General features: G+C 59.7%; 2 protein-coding genes across 3 annotated transcripts; one reads left to right on the forward strand and one right to left on the reverse strand.

The window, feature by feature from the left end:
- The first annotated feature begins 831 nt into the window (after nucleotides 1–831).
- CYS1 (cystin 1) lies at nucleotides 832–10147 on the forward strand. 2 transcript variants are annotated; one of them, XM_081101346.1, is made up of 3 exons: nucleotides 832–1199; nucleotides 7765–7817; nucleotides 8918–10147. In XM_081101346.1, exons 1-3 carry the CDS (start codon nucleotides 846–848, stop codon nucleotides 9021–9023), a joined length of 513 nt encoding a protein of 170 aa, XP_080957472.1. In that variant the 5' UTR covers nucleotides 832–845; the 3' UTR covers nucleotides 9024–10147. The 2 variants fall into 2 exon arrangements, with proteins under 2 accessions (XP_080957472.1, XP_080957471.1); XM_081101345.1 differs by lacking the exon at nucleotides 832–1199 and adding an exon at nucleotides 4578–5806.
- Nucleotides 10148–12397: 2250 nt separating this feature from the next.
- Nucleotides 12398–21066, reverse strand: KLF11 (KLF transcription factor 11). Its single transcript, XM_081101428.1, has 5 exons — nucleotides 20879–21066; nucleotides 19305–19574; nucleotides 16945–17902; nucleotides 14509–14765; nucleotides 12398–13462 (listed from the first exon to the last, which is right to left on the reverse strand). Exons 1-5 carry the CDS (start codon nucleotides 20918–20920, stop codon nucleotides 13406–13408), a joined length of 1584 nt encoding a protein of 527 aa, XP_080957554.1. The 5' UTR covers nucleotides 20921–21066; the 3' UTR covers nucleotides 12398–13405.
- Between the last annotated feature and the right edge of the window lie 1250 nt (nucleotides 21067–22316).

Raw genomic sequence — 22316 nt, forward strand, 5'->3', positions numbered from 1 at the left:
AATCATGATCAGTAGCTTCTCGGGTTTCCTTTGCTTTTTTTCTGGGGGGAGAGGATACCTTTTCTGTCTCCCTTCTTTACATTTTTTCTTTCCCCACCGTGATTACTTCTTTTTTTTTTTAATCCTCACCCCAGGATATTTTTCCATTGACTTTTAGAGAGAGTGGGAGGGGGAGAGGCAGAGAGAGAAACATCCATGTGAGAGGCACATGGACTGGTTGCCTCCTGCACGGGCCTGACCAGGGCCCAGGCAGGGGAGGAGCCTGCAGCCGAGGTCTGAGCCCTGACCGCGATGGAACCCAGGACCCTTCAGTCCGCAGGCCGACGCTCTATCCACTGAGCCACACCGGCCAGGGCCGGGGTTACTTCTTGATGAGGTTTTGAGCGGAGGGAGAGGAACAGAGCCTGAGGGTGGGGACCGGGTGCGGGGCTGCAGGTGCGCCCTGCTTCCTCCTCTCACTCGGAGGTGCCTGAACCGCCCCGCCGTTTGGGAACCCGGGGCTGGGAGAGGGGAAGGCACCCACCGCCTCTGAGCCCCAGGAGGGCGAGGCTGCGGGGTCACCTCTACACCTCCTCCCAGGCGACGACGGGGCTGGCAAGGAGGGGACCCTGGGCGGGGGCGGGGTGCAGAGCGGGGAAGGCGGCGGTCACCCCGCCCCAGTGCCCCCACCCGGTTACCCCGCCCCCGATCTCGTGGCCCCGCCCACTGCTACCCGACTCGGACCGACCCGGCCCCTGGCACCCCCAAAACCAGCGCCCCCCCTCCCCGTTCACCCCCGCCGCGCCCCCTCCCGCGTCCCCGCCCCGGCCGCTCCCACGGCGACCGGTCTGCGCGGCGGGCGCACCATGGGCAGCGGCAGCAGCCGGAGCGGCCGGGCCCTGCGGCGGCTCCGCGGCCCCGACAGCCGGCCAGCGGGGTCCGGCGGGGCAGCCCCGGAGGGCGGGACGGGGGCAACGGGGCCGCCGGCCTCGGCGACGGCGGGGGCCCGGGAGGAGGTCCCCGAGGCGGCGGCGGCGGCGGCGGGCGCGACGGGCCCTGACCCCGGCCCTGACCCCGGCGCCGCAGCGCCCTCCGACGGCCGGGACGAGACCCTGCGCCTGCTGGACCAGCTGCTGGCCGAGTCGGCGGCCTGGGCCCCGGGGGAGCCGGCCCCGCGGCGCCCGGCGCGCCCCCCACCCGCCGCCGGTGCAGGGAGCCGGGTGAGTGTCGTGCGCCGCCGCCCCGGCCCTCCCCGCCGCCCCGGCCCTCCCCGCCGCGCTCCCCAGGCCTCCGGCCCCCAGGCCTGCACGGTCACCCCCTCCGGGTGCTGGTTGGCCGCTCCGTGTCGGGGTGACAGTGCTGGGCGCAGCCCTCCCTCGGCAGAAACGCGTCCCTCGGGCTTTCTTGTGGCCCAAACTCGCCTTTCTTTGCCCTGGGAACGGGTCCGCCGCTAAGCACGCACCGGCATCAGCGCCTTCCAGCCGTGCGAGCGGACGGGGTGCCCCCCCAACACTTGGCAGCCCCGGGAGTGCGGGCGGAGGGGGTGCGAAGCGCTGGGGCCCGTAGCCAGTGGCTCCCAGATGCCCGCGTGGCAGACCCCCGGCGGAGCGGAGCGGACAAGGTCTCACCAGCAGCTCCCGGCGGGCCTCTCCCCGCAGCCCCACCCGCAGGCGCCGCCTAAGCCGGGCGAGGGGAGCGCCCTCCCGGGCAGCCCTGGGCAGCGGGGTCCTGAAGCCGCTGGAGGGTGGGGCGAGGGCCTCCCGTCCGCCCGCTGCCCCCGAGCCGCTGCAGCTCAGCAGCTGGACTGCCCAGCAGGGCCCCCAAGGCTGCATCAGCGCTTATGTAACACCGACGCGGAGCCGGGGGAGACGCTGGGGGGGTTCTGCGCTCGCACGGAAGCAACGCTCAGCGTCCGCTTCTCCCGCGCTTTGGGAACTTGGGTGTGAAAACAAAATGCCCCCCCCCCCGCCCCCGCCAAGTTGCTGGTACCAGCCGCTCCCGGGCAGGGCCGCCTCACTCATCCTTCCAGTCCCTTCTCAGGTGCTGTTCGGGCTCCCGCTGTGTGCGGGCGGGGGGAGCTGTGGGTGCTGGAGAGGAACGCAGATGGCCGCTGTCCGTCCTAAGGAAGCCCGCGGTCTAATGGTGGGGACGGAGGGCGATCTGCAGGCAGGAAGTGGAGGGCAGTGTGGTCTGGGGTCTGTGTAGAGTCTGCAGGGCCCCGAGGCTGGCTCAGGGGTTGTGCGTGGACCTCTGAGCCAGGAGGTCACGGCTGGATTCCTGGTCAGGGCACAGGCCCGGGTTTCAGGCTCCATCCCCAGTGTGGGGCATAAGGGAGGCAGCCGGTCAGTTACTCTCTCTCATCATTGATGTTTCTCTCTCTCTCCCTTCCTCTCTGAAATCAACAAAAATAAAAAAATAACTTAAAAAGGGGTCCGCAGGAGAAGCAGCTGAGCCCTGGAGGAGTCAGCCGGCCTTCCAGGACAGGCTCGACCTGAGGCTGGGGGGGCCTGTGCATGAGCCAGGCAAACAGGCGGAGGGAGCACTGGGCCAGAGAGAACCCCGTGTGCAAGGCCATGGCGGCCTGGTGGCGGGGACACAGGTGGCTGGGGTGTTGGCTGCTGTCCGTGGTCGGAGGAAGCTGGCCTGTGGGGCCTTGCCAGATGCCAGACGGGGGTGGAGGGGGTGGGGGGTGGGGGGGGTGGGGGGGTGGGGAGGTGGCCGCAGAGTGCTGGGCATGGGAAGGTGTAGAATGAAGTGGACAGGACGTCGTTGGGTGTGCACTACCCCAAAAGATGCTGCCAAAAACGTGGCCCAGGAGCCCGAGTTGCCACGGGGCTGGGACGAGCCCTAACCGGACTCTGGTGAGAGGGTCAGCAGTGCTTTGCCCGGGATGGAGATGCTCCCGGGCCTGAGGACCAGGAGCCGTCACCAGGGAGGGCGGCCCTGGCCCAAGGCCACCACCTCGGGTGGCTGGGCTCTGCCGAGAGCCGGTGGGCAGGGCCCGTTGGTTTCTCTGTTTTTGGTTAATCCTCACCTGAAGGTATCGTTCCGTCCATGTGTAGACAGTGGAAGGGAGGGGAAGAGACAGGGGGAAACGTCGATGTGAGAGAGACACATCGCTTGGTTGCCTCCCCTGTGCGCCCCAACTGGGGCTGGGGATCGAGCCTGCAACTGAGGTACGTGCCCTTGACCGGAATCGAATCCGGGACCCTCCAGTCTGCCCATTGAGCCAAACTGGCTCGGGCCCCTTGGGTGTCCTGAGAGTTGAGGACCACAGATGGCTAAGATGAAGGGACCTTAGCAGCCGCCGAGGGGTGCTTCGCATTCACATTAGAGGCCTTGGGGCCTAGCAGGGCCATTGCCCAAGCACCCCGCCCCCCCCCCCCCCCCCCCCCCCCGCCACACACACACACAACCTCCCAGACCAGGAGCCAGGCCAGGTCGGCTGCCTCTGGGAGCGAGGGTCTGGTCAGGGAGCACACCCAGGGTGGAGCACGAGTATAGCTAAGCACTCAGTGAGTGTTCATTGGCTGGAGGCTTGCAAGAATTATGTGAAAATATATGTGAATGTGCTTTTTTGTTTTGTGTTGATATTCCTGACCCGAGGATATTTTTTCCCATTGATTTTTTAGAGAGAGTGGAAGGGAGGGAGAGAGAAAGAGAGAGAGAAACATCAATATGAGACTCACCGATTGGTTGACTCCTGCAGGTGCCCTGGCTGGGGCCAGGGATCGAACCTGCAACCCAGGTACGTGCCCTTGACCGGGAATCGAACCCACGACCCTTTGGTGCAGGGGCTGTTGCTCTAACCATTGAGATACACAGACCAGAGTGTGAATGTGCTTTATCAAGTGACAAAACACTATGTGAGCGTCATTTATTGTCACTTTCCTCCAATCCCGCCCCCTTCAGCGTCTGTGGGTCACCCCGAGTTTCTCTCTTTGGAAACATGTTCCTGAAGGCCAGGTCTTGGGAGGGAGGCAGAGGCCCTAGGACTGTGATCTCAGCGTCAGAGCCTCCTTTTGAAAGTCCTTTGTCATTTTAGCAACTTGTAAAGCAGCTCTCTGAGAGAGGTGCCCCTGGGCCCACAGCTTCTGCTTGCCTGGGAGGCCTGTAAGCTCCCTCTGGTGGTGAGAGGGCTGAACCGGATTGGCGAAATTTGGTTGAAATCAGTTGAGGCTGAGAGATGAGGTACCCGGAGGTGGAGGTGGGAAGTAGGAGGTGGAGGTGGGAAGTAGGAGGTGGAGATGGGAGGTGGAGGTGGGAGGTGGGAGGTGGAGGTCGCAGGTGGGAGGGAAGGAGGTGGAGGTGGAGCTGGAAGGTGGAGGTGGGAGGTGGAGGTGGCAGGTGGGAGGGAAGGAGGTAGGCTGCAGAGTGGAAGAACGCGTTTAGTATCTTCATTGCAGTGACGGGTTAACAGGTGTATCCACATGTCAAAACCTACCCAATTGTATCCTTCAGACTCCTGCCACTTGTTCTGTGTGATCACATATCTCACTGACAGGTGTGTGCGTACACAGGGTGGGGCAAAAGGAGGTTTTCAGCTGTGAGTACGAGCAACAGTTTTTTCCCTGTATTATTATTTATTGTATTATTTTCCACACGAGCAACTGTAAACCTATTTCTGCCCCACCCTGTATATACATATAAAAGTGTCAAGAGCTAAGGGGAGGACTCTTTAGATAGAAGAAGGATAGAATACATTTTGGTAAGATACGTAGTGGATTTGCTAAAAATTAACTGTTGATATTTCACTATTCTAAAAATATGCACCCTACTTGTAAGGAGAGCCAGAGGAGACTTGCAGAGGCCATCTTACTCAGCCCCTCCTCCTGTGGGGTGTGGTCTTACACAGCCTCCGTGGGGTTTATTATTTTTTAAAATATATTTTTATTGATTTCAGAGAAGGGAGAGAGAGATAGAAACATCAGTGATGAGAGAGAATCATTGATCGGCTGCCTCCTGCACACCCCCCACTGGGGATCAAGACCATAACCCAGGCCTGTGCCCTTGACCGGCATCGAACCCGGAACCCTTCAGTCCATAGGCCAACGCTCTATCCACTGAGCCAAACCATGTAGGGCAGGGTTTCAAGTGACAACATGCCCCAGACACAGCGCCCTCCCTGAGCTCAGCCAGGTTCCCACGCCCGGCCCGGCTCTGCCCTCCTTGTGTCCAGCTGTCTGACCTCCAGGTGGCAGCCCGCCAGCTGTCTGTGGCGGACACTTGTGGAGCAGCCACCAGGGGCCGCTGTGTCTCTGCTTCCCATCCAGGCTCCCCTTGCCCCTTCTGCAAGCTGTATGTCTGGGAGGGCGCCTAACATCGCCCATCAGAGGCCAAGTCGGCGTGGAGGCCGGGGAATCACTGAGGAGAGTGTGCCTACCTTCTGGACGCAGCCTTAGGGTGTCCAGTTCACGGGAGTGATGGTGTGCGCGCCGCCCCTGCCCCGCGAGGCGGCCAGCCGGGCTGCCGGTGCAGAGTCTGATTCCAACCTTGTGCTCTTCCGCCCCGTTGTGCTCCTGACGGGAGAAACTGTATCTGTAACACCCCTCACAGAACCTGGTGGCGAAGGGAAAAGCCATCCCAGGCGATGGCAAAAGCTGGGCCCAGCAGAAACTGACCGGCGGGCACTGAGGGTGGCCTCACAGAAACGGCTGGAGGACTGTTGGGCAGAAGTGTTGTTTTTCTTCCCTGTGGCCCCTGAGAATATATCCAGGCCCAGGAACTGGAAGCCCGTCTCACACGGAGTCCTGTGCACCCATGTTCAGAGGGCGTGAGTCACAACCGCCAGAGGGCGGAGGCAACCCCCGTGTCCATCGGCGGACGGGTAAACAAGATGCATAAAGAACATATGGTCCCATCACCATGAGAGGTCACCTCGCACCTGTCAGAATGGCTGTCACCCATAAGCCAACCAGCGCTGGGGAGGAGGCGGAGGAGAGGAGCCCTGAGCACTGCTGGTGGGAATGCAGCCACATGGAAACAGTACGAATTTCCCCCCAAAACTAAACACCGATCTGCCTATGACCCAGTGATTCCACTTCTGGGTAAACAGCCAAGGAAACCTAAAATACTAATTCAAAAGAATACATGACCCCCTATGTGCACTGCAGCATTATTTTTTTAAAATTTTTTAAAAAATATATTTATTTATCTTTTTTACAGAGAGGAAGAGAGAAGGATAGAGAGTTAGAAACATCGATGAGAAACATTGATCAGCTGCCTCCTGCACACCCCCCACTGGGGATGTGCCTGCAACCAAGGTACATGCCCTTGACGGGAATCAAACCTGGGACCCTTGAGTCTGCAGGCCGACGCTCTATCCACTGAGCCAAACTGGTTAGGGCAAAGAATGAGTTCTTAACTGTTTTCAACAGCATGGATGGACACAGGGTATTATGCTAAGTGAGATAAGCCAGCCAGAGGAAGACAAATCCCATATGATTTCATTTATATGTGGAATCTAAAGAGTCATATAAACAAACAAAACCGAAACAGACTCCTAGACACACAGAACAAAGTGATGGTTGCTGGGTGAGGGGAGGGTGGGGGCTGGGTGAGAAAGGTGAAGGGATTGAGAAGTGCAGACTGGCAGCTACAAAACAGTCGTAGGAATGAAAAGTACAACATAGGGACTGTAGTCAGTAATAGTAATGGCTGTGTATGGGTGCCAGGCGGGTGCTAGAAAGATCAGGGGGAACACTTTGTAAAAGATGATTATCTAACCACTAGGCTGTACACCTGAAACTAATACAAAATAATATTGACTGTAAACTGGAAAAATAAGAATTTTCTTAAGAAAAGTGGTACAGTCGTCCGTCGGTGTCCATGGGGGTTGGTTTCAGGGCCCCCGAGACACCACAACCTTCAGATGTTCTAGTCCCTTCTTTAAAATGGTGCAGTGTTTGTGTACAACCTGCGCACAACTTCCCAAATACTTTAGACCAGCCGTGGGCAAACTACGGCCCGCGGGCCGGATCCGGCCCGTTCGGCTGTTCTATCCGGCCGTGGAGCCGAAAGAGCGGAGGGTTCTCTTGCTCTCCCCTCCACTCCTTCACCAGCAGCAGTGTTAACATGTATTAGTTCACACAAACACTCCATCCATGCTTTTGTTCCGGCCCTCCGGTCCAGTTTAAGAACCCATTGTGGCCGAAACTGGTTTGGCTCAGTGGATAGAGTGTTGGCCTGCGGACTGAAGGGTCCCGGGTTCGATTCTGGTCAAGGGCATGCACCTGGGTTGCGGGCACATCCCCAGTAGGAGATGTGCAAGAGGCAGCTAACTGATGTTTCTCTCTCATCGATGTTTCTAACTATCTCTCTCCCTTCCTCTCTGTAAAAAATCAATAAAATATATTAAAAAAAAAAAAAAAAAGAACCCATTGTGGCCCTGAGTCAAAAAGTTTGCCCACCCCTGCTTTAGACCCTGGCTGGGTTACATATAACACCTAATGTCATGCAAACGCTGTGTAAACAGTCGTTATACTGTGTTGCTGGGGGGGGGGGGGGGACCCTGACTCTGCTCATTGCAAACACAACCACTGCAGCCTCACTACACCGTGCACGTCAGCAACGTGAGCTGCTTTTTCTATGTTCGACCTGTTGGTTGGATCTGGATGCAGAACCCGCGGGTACGGAGGGCCGACCGTACACACATACAGGGGATGGTGTTCAGCCCTGGGCTGAACGTGGTGGCCATCGGTGTCACAGAAAGCCGGGGCGGTGGGAGGCTCGCCACCGGTCACCCTCGGTCACCCTCTGATGCCTCTTCCTTCTGTCCTTCTCAAGGTGTCCCCGGAGCACAGAGCGGAAGACCCCCCGGAGAGCCACGGCGCGTCCGAGTAAGTCCGGGAGTCACCTGCTGCCGGACTCCGGCTCTCCCGTGGGCTCCAGCTGCCCCACAGCCTCAGGGCCCCATCCCCCCCACAGCTCCCTCTTAGAATGCAAAGCTCTGCCTGGGGAGGGGGGGAGCACGCGGGGGGGGGGGCAGGCCCCAGCCCTGGGACAGTGCAGAACCTCCCAGTCCCAGCAGCTGTGACCCTCCTGAAAAAGGCCCTGACCCAGTCACTCAGGCGTCCCGGACCCGCCCCTCCCGGTCGCAGCCTCACCGTCACCCAGGATGAGACACTGACCTTGGCCTTTAGAAGTTTACTGCCCAGAGGGGAACAGATGGGCCCCTCTAGTCCCAGGAAAAAACACTTAACCCCTGGAAGGGGTCCGCTGAGGACCCAGAACGGATGCCCTGGGACTCCTGCTCCCCTCTGGCTTGTTCAAGAGACCCTGGCGCCCTTGGGGTCTGTGAGGTGCCCCCCCCCCCATTCCAAATGCCTTGCCCTGGCCACCTTCCGCGAGCCCCGAGGGGAGAGCAGGGACAGGAAGCATCAGGGGCTTTGCTGGGACCTCTCTGCCCAGCACTTCCAGGTGCCACGGTCCATGCTAGACACACGGCATTCAGCATCTCGGCTCACCCTCAGGTCGGCTTGTGGGGCCGCCCCACCCTGTCCCCCGCAGCAGCTCCTGTGGGACCCCCAGAGGGGGCGGGTCAGGGAGCATCAGGCCAATGGCTGTGGCGCCCCCCCCCCCCCCAACACTTGCCAAGGGCAAGACTGTGTCACACGCTGTCCATGCATTTTACCTCATTTCTGCCTCAGAAGGAACCTGTGAAGACAGCTCCATTTTAGAGAAAAAGAGGTCCCTGAGCTAGTAAGTGGTGGAGCCAGGACCGGAACTGGGCCTGGAACTTGGGCCCTGGCTCGCTGCAGGCAGGGGCAGAGGCCTGCTCCCGAGAGGGGGGTCCCGGAAGGTGTCCCCAGGGCCGGGCTTCCTGGTTTTGGTCACGGGATGAGCAGAATCCCCTGGCGGGGCCATGGGCTCCCCGGGAGAGAGACCGAGTCCCACCGCCAGCCTCGCCTCCTGACACCGTGTCTGTTTCCGGCCGCAGAGCCCCGGGCAGCAGCCAGGAGAGGCCGGAGAGGCGGTCGGTCATCTTGTACGACTGCTCGGAGGAGGAGCTGATGGCCAGCATCGAGCAGGAGTACTGCCCCTGAGGCCCCGCCGGACCGGCCTCCGGGGACCTGGGCTGGGGGTGCACCCTGCCCGTCCCGGGCGCGAGCTGGAGCTGAGCTGCTACCCACGGGCAGCTACGCACGGACTTTCAAGCCGTTTCCCACCCCCATCAGAGGGTCCGGAGCTCGCCAGCCGCCGGCCTGCGTGCTGCTGCCGGGAGGTGGTCATCGGGCGGCCGGCCGGCGGGAGTCGCCTGAGTTCCGCAGGTGAATGTCCTGGAGATGAAATGCAGATTCTGACTCGGCGGGGCCGGGGGGCCTCCGAGCCCGCATTTCTACCGGTCCCAGCCGCCCCTGAGGAGCGGGGCTGATGGGGCCTGTGCAGGAGGCTGCCTCCCAAAGGGTCCCGCCCGCGGGGCCTGTTTCCCTCCCTGGAAGGGGGTCCTGGAGGCTCTGCCCACTCTGACAACTGGGGTCGCAGGGTTCCAGCTCCCTGCCTGCCTGGTTCCCACCCACCCCGGGCACAGGAACCGCCCGCCTGGAGAGGCCTGCGGGGCCCCCGGCCCTCACCTGGCCGGTGCTGCGGGGCCTGGTCCCGGCCTCCCCGGCGGAGGGAGCAGACATCAGCAGCGAGGCCGGAGGAGACTGACAGAGACCAGGCTGCCTGCCCAGGACGCCCCTCCATCACAGGCAGGGCCAGGACTGCGGCCTGACGGGCAGGCGGGGAGGCGGGACTTCCGGCGTGGCCCAGGTGTGCTGCTCCGGAAGCGGAAGCGCAGGGAGAGGAGTGGGCCGGAAGCCCCGAGACCGGCCCCCCCGGAGCGCTGGTGCGGGCCGCCCGCGAAGGGGCACGTGGCGGCCGGAGCCGGAAGCGGTCCCCGCTGGTCTCGCGGTTACCACCAACAGCTCGGCCTGCCTGGCGTCGCCCGCCAAGCGCACGAGCATCTCACCCGACGGACCACAGCCCGTGCCGTCGGGCAAGCGGGCGTTTCCCTGAACTCGGCTCTGTGATCAGATGGTGCAGAGCTCGGAGGTCTCCTCTCCGAGTCAGGCCGGAGCCCGGGGGTCCGGGGGGTGGCCCAGAACCCCCCAACCAGAGCTGCCCTCCCCACGCCCAAACCCTCTCTTCTGACAAGACGATTAAAGCCGTTACTATTTTAGTGATACAGAGGCTCCTTTTAATGTTATGGTGGTCCGTCCTCACCCACAGGTGTTTGATTTTAGGAAGAGGGAGGAGGAGCATCAGTGAGAGAGAAGCGGCAGTCCGCCGCCTCCCACACGCACCCGCCCTGGGACCCACCCGCAACCTAGGGCCGGGGCCAGTGGGAATCGCGCCCACAGCCGTGCGGTGCCCAGGGCAGTGCCCCAGCCAAGCGAGCACCGGCCAGGGCACAATGCGTCTTCCCAAAGAAGCTCACATTCCATTTCTCACAGCCAGAGCCCTCGACCCCGCCAAGGCCGCCCCCTGGGTGCACCCCCGTGCCAGGCACGTGACACCCATTGTCTCCATAGTCCTCGTTTTAAAGTTTATTCGGATGGATGGAAGGATGGATGGACGGACGGACACCGGGCAGACGGTGGGGTAGGTGTGCTATGATCCCTGTCATGAGGGGCCTTGTCTTTTAGCAGGTGGATTAGATTTGGAATAAAGTTTGTTACTAGTGGTGGGTCAGACCTGTAGTGTTGGAGTCCAGAGAAGGGGGCCCTGGGGCGGCTCCCCAGAGCTGGGTGGGAGCCGAGGGGGAGCCCCAGCCCCCAGCTCCACGCTGTGTCATCTCCTCGGGCAAGCGCACCTCCCCGCCTGGCCCTCGGCTGGTGGCGTCTTCTCTCTTCATCTCCAGGGACGGGGCGCCTGTCTCCGAGCCCGCTCAGGGCCACCTGGGGACTCTCGGCTTCTCGGGGAGAGAGCCCCCCGACAGAGGACTGAGTGTGTCTCTCCCAGGATGGCGCCCAGCTGTTAAGAACATGTCTCAAGCTCCTCATTTTAAAAGTCGCTCACAGAGAGGCAGGTTGAAAGCAAAGGCGCCGTGGATGTTGCGGCGGGGAAATAGGACCTTGGAGACAGAGGGAAGTCAGCAGGAAAGTCACAAAGCTGAGTAACCAACTTGTGGCCGCCTCCCAGAGGCAAAGGGCTGGAGTTGGAGGCCTCTAGGTGGATGGCCAAGTGCAAAGCCTATTAGGATCTCGCCTCCCCAGCACGCCTGCACACACATGCACACACATGACCAGGATCCGCGTGGCCCACGAATCACACCTGCATGTCTTTGCCACCATCACATCCCAGGATGGGTGGCTTTGGAAGGCACCGAGCCAAGAGGATTGACTGAATGTCAAGTGAGAGCGGAGGCCAGGGTGACTCTAGCTGCACCTGAAGAACTTGAAGGGTATTCTTGCTGTTTTGTTTAAGTATATTTTTACTGATTTCAGAAAGGAAGGGAGAGGGAGAGAGAGACACATCAATGATGAGAGAGCACTATTGATCGGCTGCCTCCTGCACCCCCACACCGGGGATCGAGCCCACAACCTGGGCATGTGCCCTGACCAGGAATTGAACCCTGACCTCCTGGTTCATATGTGGATGCTCAGCCCCTGAGCCATGCCAGCTGGGCTTGCTGTTCTTTTTATTTATTTACTTTTTATTTTAAATATATTTTTTATTGATTTCAGAGAGGAAGGAAGAGGGAGAGATTGAAGCATCAGTGATGAGAATCATTGATCAGCTGCCTCCTGCACGCCCCCACTGGGGATCAAGCCCACAACTGAGGCATGTGCCCTTGACCAGAATCAAACCTGGGACCCGACCCATCAGTCCCCAGGCCAGCGCTCTATCCACTGAGCCAAACCAGCCAGGGCTTGCTGTTCTTTTCAAAGACAAGGGAGTCACCTGTGAGAAAATCTAGTGTTGGGGAGATGTCACTAGAGGAGCTTGGTCGTTTTGGACAAATAGGAGGGCTGAGACCGGAACCCACGCGTCCCTGGCAACATCCACAGCGGCTCCTTTAAGGGGACGTGGATGCAAATCCCAGCCCAAGTGGGTGCAAGAGAGACCGTACCCCAGGAGCAGGAGTGAAGACTGGCGCTGTGGCACCTCTAAAGCCTGGGCTGAGGGTGGGGGGTGAGGTTCCCTCCCTCCCCCCTCTTGGCACAGGAAGAGCTCGAGGAGGAGGGGCACGGGGCCACCCCGCACCCACGGTCCTGCCAGGGCCAGACCCAGCACCAGATCGGCCCACACGGCAGCTGCCTCTTCACACCGTTCTTTCAGAAAGAACCCTCCACGGAACCTGGGGGGCCCGGGAGAGGAACGGAACCCAGGGAACAGAGAGAAGGCGTAGGCTGGGCCTATATACACTGGATTTGGTAAATTATTTTCTGAAGGCACTGGGGCAGTTAAATGACATGGGACACAAGTCCAGTTTGCAAATCAAAGAAGTTTTATGCAGTTCAAAGAAAAAAGTTACATCACACATGTTCATTTAAATTAGATGTCAAAGTCTGGTGTACAGGAAACATAATTCCAAGACATTTCAAATTTTATTACTGAAGCCACTTAAAAGGCTCAAAGTCAAAAAGATCAAGCAAAAGTGCTCAGGAAATAAAGTGCACTGGGGGGCGGGCCGCACGGGGGAAGGAGGGGGAGGCTCCGCCAGGGCGTCCAGAGCCGCCTGCCGCGGGGCTCCACGCAGAACCAACCAAGGGTGGCTCTCAGGACAGAATACTTCAGACAAAACTGTTTCCCAACTTGCCGTTTTTCAGGGACAGACAGAAGGCAACGGAAGTCTGTTTCCAGGAGGCATTTCTACATCCGATCAGGAATGGAAGCGCAAGTCAAAACCACGGGCAGCCTGTCTCCTTAGATACGCTGCTCAGAGCATGACATTCCATGTGACGCGCGAGCAAGCACTCCACCTTGGGGACCCACCACCACATTGGCAGGACTAACAGTTTTGCATAATGAAGGAAAATACGCAAACTTAATGCCGCCTCGGCCATGCACAGAGTGTTCATGCTGATTTAAAGGTATGAGTGGGAGAGAGAGGACCGGCGCTGTGTGCATCTAATTGTTCTCTTGCACGAACCTCATTATATTTATTCAACATCTCACCTTACCATCCTTCTAATAAAGGTAAATGCCAGGCCCAAGAGGCAAAGCCAAACTCTGAACACCGGCACAATGGACACCATCCCTCCGTTCCTTCGCACGTTCTGCCGCCTGGATTCTGGTGCCCCCAGGGGCAGGCGCTGTGGAGCGAGGGCCTGTGCTCACAGCTTCAACGTCGGTGCCCGCGGTCTACTTCCTGTCGGACTGCAAAACACCCCCATTGCAACGAGTTTTCTGTGTGATCAGTTTCCTTCAAACACCGTGAGTGAAAAGGCAGCTGGCTGGCACTGCTGCCATTCAGCATAACTTGCATTTCCTCCAGTTCTCAATGGATCACGGAGCCGGACCACTGGGCTGGGCCGCCGCCTGCACGCACCTTCGCCTGCGTGTGCAGAGTACAGACCTGTACTTGGGTGGGAAGTTCCTCCCACCAATGAGACCACTCCCTGCTGCTCTAAGAAGTTGCTCTGCCCACAAAAATACTACGGATGAGGCCACAGTAAGACCCTGACAACTGGGCAGCTGGGTTGCGTGCTTACAGCATCTTTTTTTTCTTCTTTTTTGCCCCGGTGTTTGAGGTACAAACACGGAACTGCGAATGCTGTGCTCTCCACAGAGCACAGACGGATCCTACCGAGGCTCCCTGACCACAGGGTGTCTGTCTGTCTGTCTGTGGAGTGTGTTTAAGTCATCCTCTGGGTACATCCTGCAAAAGTCACAGCGCGGACACAGGCGACTAGTTCTATGTAACCAAAATTTTGATCCTTGGGCTACAGCTGCGAAGGGATGGCTGCCTGGAGCGTCCCCGGAGAATGTCATGAGGAAGCTGCCTGCCACACTTTCAGAGGAAAGCGGCATTTCTCTAAGAGACCCTGTCAACCAGTTTGATTCTAAACAATTCTTGGCTCTAAAAGGCCTGATGACAAACCTGCGATTTTTTTTTTCTGGCTGAATAGTGCTTCAAGGTTACTGAAAGAAGGGTTCTTATAAAAACGTGGACCACTGAAAAGACTGCAAAATCACCTATCTAGAAACTGGTCATCGGAGTACCAACAATATAAATCTTCTCATAAAAAACAGTATAAAGTCATACCCTGTCTCGTTTCTACAAAACATGAATAGAAAGGCTGTAAAAATCCAGATTTTGTAAAATTTATTGCCGAAATGTTTGAATGCTGGTGATTTAGATCGTCAAATTTTCTTCCATTTCTGTAAAAAACTTCTGAAACTACAAAAGACACTGAACAGGGTCTCAACCAAAAAGAGAACAGGTAACATACGCTCATCAGAACCAGCCTCTGCTCTTCCCCAGCCCCCACGACAGTGGTTTTGGGAGAGAACCATCCGTCCGTCCTTCCCTGAAAAGCCTTGTTAAGTTCCCATGGGCGACTCCCTGTCGGCCCTTCAGGCCGAGGCCGGCCTGCTCACCAGCGGGCTCCTGGGTTTCTCTGCCGAGGCGATTCGGTTCAGTTTGCCAACCTCTGCCTGCCAGCCAGGTGGCTTCTTGGTGGTCACGTGACGCCGGGCGTGCTTGGTCAGGTGGTCGCTGCGCATGAAGCGCCGGTCGCACACGGGGCACGCGAACTTCTTCTCCCCGGTGTGTGTCCGGCGGTGGCGGGACAGTTCGTCCGAGCGCGCGAACCTCTTATCGCAGCCGTCCCAGCTGCAGCTGAACGGCTTCTCCCCTGGCGGCGAGAAAACACACAGTACAGAAAACTAAACACTCAGCACCTATCGCACAGGTTAACCTGTGTTGTTTTTATTTTTTTTAAATATATTTTTATTGATTTCAGAGAAGAAGGGAGAGGGAGAGAGAGAAACATCAATGATGAAAGAGAATCACTGATCGGCTGCCTGCTGCATGCCCCCTACTGGGGATCGAGCCTGCCACCCGGGCATGTGCCCTTCAGTCCACAGGCCGACGCTCTGTCCACTGAGCCAAACCAGCTAGGGCTGACCCGTGTTGTTTTTAAATTTTGTTCCTCAAAATCTAGGACAGTTATACTGGTATTGGGTCACTCAGAAGTCAAGAAATCTTCCAAGATGCATTTCTTCCTGCCACACCTGAGCTGTAATGTGGCAGGGCCCAAGGATTGCCAATCTTTCAAAAGCTACGTTTAAATAAAAATAACTCTTCATGCCCTAACCGGTTTGGCTCAGTGAATAGAGCGTTGGTCTGCGGACTGAAGGGTCCCAGGTTCGATTCCGGTCAGGAGCATGTACCTTGGCTGCGGGCACATCCCCAGTAGGGGGTGTGCAGGAGGCAGCTGATCGATGTTTCTCTCTAATCGATGTTTCTAACTCTCTGTCCCTCTCCCTTCCTCTCTGTAAAAAATCAATAAAATATATTAAAAAAAATAACTCTTCAACTGTTAGCTTGTGGTAAGGGGAAGGTTTTTTTCCTTAGTATTCTTTTTTTAAAACATTGATTTTTAGAGCCAGAACGGTGGTTGTATCTCTAAATCGATTTGTTGTTCCACTCACTGATGCATTCATTGCTTGACTGCATGTGCTCTGACCGGGGATCGAACCATGACCTCCTGGTTCATATGTCAATGTCCAACCACTGAGCCACTCCGGACGGGCGACACCAAGACTTTATATCCAGTCAGTCAAGTACATAAGAAACTAAAACACGAAGAAAAAGTGTGGTGGGACATACAGTACGCCACCCGGGTCAGGAAGGAATGAGATCAGGAAACACGTGTAAGAAGGGCTTTGGGAAGGCCCTTCCTGGGTTTTCAGAGAGGAGAGCTGGGCAGAGCGTGGCGGGTGAAGGGCAGGATGTGGAGCTGGGGCGGGAAGGTCAGGGCGGAGAGGCAGGTGCTTGGCGGGCCAGGCTCGGAGCCTGCACCTGAGCAATCAGCCGCCCGCCCGCAGAGTGGAGGCCTAGAGCTCCCTCTGCAACGCCCGCCAACGCCAGGCTGCTCCATGCTCCAGCAGGAGCTGCCCCCTCAGAGCTGCCGTGTGCCCGGGAGGGCCCTCTCCCTCCGCGCCCCCCGACCCTGCCCGTCTGCGCTGCTGTCCCACAGGCCAGCAGCAGACACGCTGGTGGGAGGGATTTCAGGGCCAGTTTACGGAGCAATCTTCACTGCAGAACCTGAGCCTGTCACTGCCTGTGTGCGTGTGCGTGCGTGTGTGTGCGTGAACCCCGAAAGGCGAGTTTAACAAGCCGACTGCTCAACCACAGGACCCTGCAGAACAAGACGACAGAACACTGACCCAGAGAGCAGCGTGCCCCGGACACCTGAGAGCCCGCCCTCAGCGACCCGGGCAGAAACCCGCCGGGGGCCGCACACCTGTTACAGCCCGGCAGCACCAGCCCCAGCTACGTAAATGTGAACCTAACGAAAGCGTCAAGTTCAGTCTCTTAGTCACGGGCCACATTTCAAGGGCGTGTGGCTAGCGGCTCTCCTAACGGACAAAGAAACTTCCCATCCTCGCAGAAAATGCTACTGAATGCAGCTAAGACATAAAGAGACCGCTAAGGCATTACACTTTCTGTGTGACTTCTGAATGAAAAACTACATATTCCCGAAAGAAAACTATTCTCCTTCACATTTCAAATATTCCAGAAGTTCAAGCTTTCCCACACACTGGAGAGATCTTGCCCCGCAGTAACCCTAAGTCACACTGATGTTTACTGAATGGGGGTGCAGCTTCCAACACGCAGAGAGAATGGCATGCCCACGGCCACGTGAAGAGAAAGGGGCCACGTGAGCATCACCCTAAACGCTATCAAAGGGTCGCCGCCACAGGACGCCCACATTCTGTGCACGGGGTGAGCCGATGCCGTGTTCTAGGAACCCAGACAGGTTCCCTGACATGGATCCGCGCCCCCATGCCCACCTGCCTCGCACTTACCTGTGTGGGTGCGGAGGTGAGCCTTGAGGTGGGAACTTTTGAAGTAGGTTTTCCGGCAGCCCAGAAAGTTGCAAACATAGTTCCTCCTTCGGGAAAAGTCTGCCTGAGGGGCCCCGTTGTGACTGGTGGCGATGAACACGGGGGCCGGAGCCAGAGGCAACAACCTGGTATTCCCCGCAGCCATGACACCTGCCGGGGAGCAGGAGGCGGGCTGGGGGAGCGCCCCCTGGGGCAGCACCAGCATCACAGCTCCCGGAGGCACAGGTGGTCCCATGAGCACCGGCTGGGGCCCTGGAGCAGCCTGGGGCAGAATGGGTGCGACAGTCCCGGGGGAGACGGGGGGAGGTGCCTTCAAAAATGCTGGCAACACGCCACTCTGTCCAGTCACAGGGACCATCTGGCAAAGGACGGGGGGGCTGGGGACGGGGACAGAAATGAGAGGCGTGGTGTTCCCGGGCAGGTCATTTTCACAGTTCTTTGGTGAGCAGGGTGGGACCGCAACTGGCCGACCTTCCTGCTGGCCTTGACCGGAGGGAATCCAGTCGCCAGACTTCTTGGAGCAAGGCGGACGGGGCCCTGAGTTCACGGTGAGGGGAGTGTCTCTGGGGTGCGCGTCCCGCAAAGCTTCCGCGTGTCCCCGAAGCGGTTCTGCTCCTCCCCTGTGGTCCGGAGGCTGGGAGGCAGGACTGTGGCCGGGAGCAGGACTCCCCAGGGCGTGGTGGGTGGCACTGGCCACCACAGCCCTGCAGGGGGCGCCAGGGGCCGGCTGCAGCCACTCTGGCTTCAAACCAGGCAGGATCCTCTCCTCCCTCCGGCTGAGGGCGCTGGCTGCCCCCGCAGAGGCTGGGGGGACGGCCACGACCACGGCCACGCGTGCTCTGGAGTCCGGTGCTTGGGAAGGAACGAGTGTTCTCGCCAATGGCTCCATGAGGTCAGGGCTCTGAGGAGGAGTCATGCACTGGGGGGGGAAGACAAGACTGTGGGAAAGGCTGCTTTGGTTACATTTTAAAAGGCGTTTACTTTGACCGGGATGCTCCCGACGCCTTTAAAACAACTGGTCTAAGCCTTTACTCTCTGGTCTCCCCGCTTTCCTGACCTCCCAAACCTATCCCTGTGCTCGGTGTAACCAGTGCCGCTCCTGGGCCCGCCCAGTGACGGAAACGGGCGATGGGAGCAGTAGGACTCTGATGAGAAAACAAACTGGCACTCAAGGGAGAGCTTTCCACAGGAACTGGGGATCCTCAGAAATGTTTCCGAAACCCCAGTGGTTCTCATTTGATACACACTCAGCCAGCGCCTGCGAGATGAGGCCAGGCAAACCCGTCAGAGCGATGACGCCCAGAGGCCACGCTCTAACCCAGCGGTTCTCAACCTTCCTAATGCTGTGACCCTTTAATACAGTTCCTCATGTTGTGGTGACCCCCAATGTCATTGTTACAAATTGAACATCATTAAAACATAGTGATTAATCACAAAAACAATATGTAATTATGTATGTGTTTTCCGATGGTCTTAGGCAACCCCTGTGAAAGGGTCGTTCGACCCCCAAAGGGGTTGCGACCCACAGGTGGAGAACCGCTGCTCTAACCGGTGGCCTGCCTAAACCAAGCCTCTCTGTACCGCCCCACCAATTCCCGCTTGTCAGCCTTCCCGGGAAGAGCCTCATGCCCAGAGCTCTGAGGGGCTCCGCAGCCAGGCCAGACTCTGCCGTCCTCGCTACGGACGCCCGGCCCGTCTCATCCCTCTCCAAGCGGTTCCCGCGGTCTCTTTCCAGCGCCAGCTTCCAGCCCCGGCCATTAGGTGACCACGTTCACTTCCGTGAGCAGCAGACAGCTCTCGCCTTCCGAGCTGAGGCGCGTTTCTCCCAGCAATGTCGGAGCCGCGGCAAGTTAAGGAAACAGGAAACAGTGCCTGATGGCAGCCAACTCCCCCAAGCCAGAAGCTGGCTGCCACCGGGAGGCAGAGGCCAGTATTTCCACCCACCAACTCAGGGTGTCTGGTGCCAACGCACAGGCTTTCCCCAGCCGCCACCCACTTACCCTGACCCTGGACTAGGTCATCTGGGGGAACCTGGTCCCCACCCTGCAATTGCCCAGGGAAATGAGTACATTTTGCTTTCTCAAATCAACCTGTAGGTTTTGTGCTATGCACATTTTAGCCCTGTGGCTGCAAGCTGTGGTCGATCCATGGAAAAACATGTTTCCGAAAGACAAAACACAGCTTCATCTCAGACCCTCCACAGGGGAGGCCGTGCCCTTGCTTGCCAGCCTCCCAGGGACCCTGCCCGCGCGTCCCTCAGCACATGTATTCCAGGCGCGCTGGCCACTGCACACACCTCTCCTCCCCCCCCCGCCTCTTACCAGCGTCGACAAGGAATGGAGGTCCTTGGGCAGCTCGGGTGTGGCCTCGTCCACCAGCAGAGGGGTGGCGACATCCCCAGAGTCAGACATAGGCGTGAGGGGTCTCATCTTCCACAGGTCGCCCGCCCGGGGCCTCTGACCCCAGGAGCTCATGCACACAAGAGCCTCGACAGCTTCGATGTCATTCAGCTCCAAGAGGCTGCACGCAGACCGCTCGCTGTCATGCCGCTTCCTCTCCAGGATGGATTCGCAGATGTCCATGATGTCGACCTAAAGGCGGGCGACACGACGGCTTCTCAGCCCCGGGAAACAGAGACAGGCGTGCGGACACGCGCACAGGAGCCTGCACTGACACGTCACACACGCACGGCACTCCACACACGCACCGCACGCCACACACACACACGGCACTGCACACACAGTGCGCTCCGCTCTAGGGAGAGATGTCAACAGGACGCTCGGACAATTCTGCTTTCATGCCAACGTTCTGATGACTGGGTGTGGCTGGCAAGCCCTTTCCACAGAAAACCCTGATTCTTAGAAAGGTTCTTGATATAAAGTTCATGCTCTTTGGTCACTGATTAGTTAGCCGTTAATTCCAGAGGCGGGAGCCAAAGGGGCTAATCACAGCGGGAGGAGGGGCACCGCCTCCATCCAGCTCTCTGGTGGGCTGAGACCAGGGCCGGCTCTTCTGAGCTGGCAAAGCCACCGGGAGCGCTCCCTGCGGGTGCGTTTTGGGCAGCGTGCAGAGCCTCCCCACCCCCCTGGCCCCGGCGAGCAGAACTTGGGGGGCCCATGAGTGTAAAGCCTGTTCCTGGTCTGGGGGACATGTCACACCTTCATGCCTCAAGGCTAGTGGCGGGAGGGGTGAGAGGAAGCATCTGTAAGGTCCCCGCAACCCAGGAGGCTGTCTTCCCAGGGGTCGCACCCGCTCTTTTCAGCTGCAAGAAACTTCCAGGCGTCAAACCCTCCGGTCCAGCTCAGGTCCCCCCTAGGTCCCCGCAGGCACACCGCAAGGAGGCAGCTCTCCCGGGGCCTCGGACAATCTGTGGAGTCACAGACGGGACTCCGAGCGGGGAGGAAGCAGAAGGCGCAGAGCTCCCAGGCTCTCCGACCCTCGCGGTGCGCGCTTGGCGACGACCCGGTGCCAGGACCAGCGAGCGACCTCCCGCAGCCCTCGGGGCGCGACGGCCGGAGCCTAGCTGCGGCGAAAGGCGCCCCGCACGCCCCGCTCCCCTGGGACCGCCCACCCGCAGCGCGGGTTCCCACAGCCCCGCCCCGCCGCCCGCGTGCCGCGTTCCCGCCAGCCGCTCCCGCCCAATGGTCACCGCCTCCCGGCTGGTGACGTCACTGCTGGAAACAGCCCCGCGCCCCCAGCCCGGGCGGCGCCGCTGCGGGGGCGCGAGACAAAGCTGCGGAGGGTGCCGCGGGGCACACGCCCCCGCCCAGCCCCAGGCGGCCGCCGCCCCGCCCGGCGCTGCAACGCGTCCGGGCTCCCAAAGGTGCGGCCAGAGCGAGGCCCCGCGCGCCCCGCCCTCCCTCGCGTCCTGGCCCCGCAACCCGCGGCCACTCACCGCGCGCGCCTCGCCGGGACCCATGGAGGTCGGCGTGTGCATGGTGCCGGCAGCCCCGAGGCGACACAGCGACGGCGGGGCGGGTGCTCAGAGCGCGGTGGCGGCGGCACGTGCGTGGCAGAGGCAGCCTCCGCGACCCGCGCTCCAGGGGCCGGCACGCGCCTCCGCCCGCCCGCGCCGCTCTGCCCGGCGCGGCCCCGGCGGTGCGGGAGGGGCGGGGCGCCCGCGGAGGGCGCGGCCGCGGGGGCGGGGCGGGAGGCAAACCAAAATACACCGGGGCGGGGCCGGGTGCTCGCCAGCCAATCGGCGCGGGCCCGCGCTCCGCCGGCCAATGGACGCGGCGGGGAGCCGCGTGATCAAAGCCTGGCCGCGGCGTGATGCGAGGGGCGGGGCGCGGCACGTGCTGCGGTCGGCGCCAGGGGGCGGGGCCTGCGGGCCTGGAAAGTAGGGGAAAGGTCCCGGCGGCGGCGAGGGCGGCGCGGCGGCGCGGCGGCGCGGCTGTGGCCCGGGAAGCCCCCGGTCCTGGACCGGGTGACTCGGGAGGGGACCGCGTTTAAAGGGGCCGCCGCCTGCCGCCCCGCGAATTGAATCAGTGCCCCTGGAGGCCTCAGCCCGGCACTGCTGCCTTGTTTTTCGTTTTTCTGCATCGGCGATTGGCCCTGCGGGTGCATCACGGACCAGGAAGAGCTTTGGAAGCTGGCTGGCTCCAGGGACCGCCTGCGTCTGCTGCTTCCTGCAGCGCCCGGAGCCCGTTCCCAGGCCAGAGTCTGTGTCTGACACCCCTCGCCAGGCAGCTTTGGGCCGCAGTTTCCACTCTAAGATATTTTCTTGCTGATTTCCGAGAGGAAGGGAAAGGGAGAGAGAGACGGACACATCAGTGATGAGAGAGAATCATGGATCAGCTGCCTCCTGCACGGCCCCTACTGGGGATGGAGCCCGCAACCCGGGCCTGTGCCCTGCGTGGGAATTAAACTGTGACCTCCTGGTTCATAAGCCCATGCTCAACCACTGAGCCACACTGGCCGGGCACAGCTTCCACTCTAAGTGAGGTCAGGAGAAGCCAAAACAGGTAATCAACTGAAAGATGCCCGGTGAAACCCGCCCATTCTCCCAGACCCGTGCCAGTAGCACCCCCACTGGGGGAGGTCAGGCCCCTCATGCGGAGAAGGAGCAGGTGGGGCTCAGGACTTGGCCTGCTTGTCTCTCACGGGCCTGCCCTGGTTGAGGAGGGTGACCGCCATTCCTCGCGTCCTCACAGCACCTTTGATGACCCCTAACGCTGTTTCTTTAGTTCGTTGTTAATTGGCTCCGCAATTAATCCTCCAAGGTTAGGGAGCTTGTTTAATTCACTGCAAACCCCCCTCCCCCCCCACCCCCCACGCCTGGCTCACTGCAGGCAACAGTAACTAATGGTTGGATAAGCAGATAAAGGGGAGCC

The sequence above is a fragment of the Myotis nattereri genome (genome assembly GCF_964212035.1).
Source record: "Myotis nattereri genome assembly, chromosome: 10".
Lineage (NCBI taxonomy): Eukaryota > Metazoa > Chordata > Mammalia > Chiroptera > Vespertilionidae > Myotis > Myotis nattereri.

Excerpts from the sequence above, each read along its gene's own strand:
- CYS1 (XM_081101345.1), top strand. The coding sequence starts at position 5,740 with ATGTTCAGAGGGCGTGAGTCACAACCGCCAGAGGGCGGAGGCAACCCC. Across the intron at positions 5,807-7,764 it reads CCGTGTCCATCGGCGGACGG|GTGTCCCCGGAGCACAGAGC; the intron begins GTAAACAAGATG and ends GTCCTTCTCAAG. Across the intron at positions 7,818-8,917 it reads GAGAGCCACGGCGCGTCCGA|AGCCCCGGGCAGCAGCCAGG; the intron begins GTAAGTCCGGGA and ends TTCCGGCCGCAG.
- KLF11 (XM_081101428.1), bottom strand. The coding sequence starts at position 20,920 with ATGCACACGCCGACCTCCATGGGTCCCGGCGAGGCGCGCGCG. Across the intron at positions 17,903-19,304 it reads TCCATTCCTTGTCGACGCTG|TGCATGACTCCTCCTCAGAG; the intron begins GTAAGAGGCGGG and ends TTCCCCCCCCAG. Across the intron at positions 14,766-16,944 it reads TCACCTCCGCACCCACACAG|GGGAGAAGCCGTTCAGCTGC; the intron begins GTAAGTGCGAGG and ends TCTCGCCGCCAG.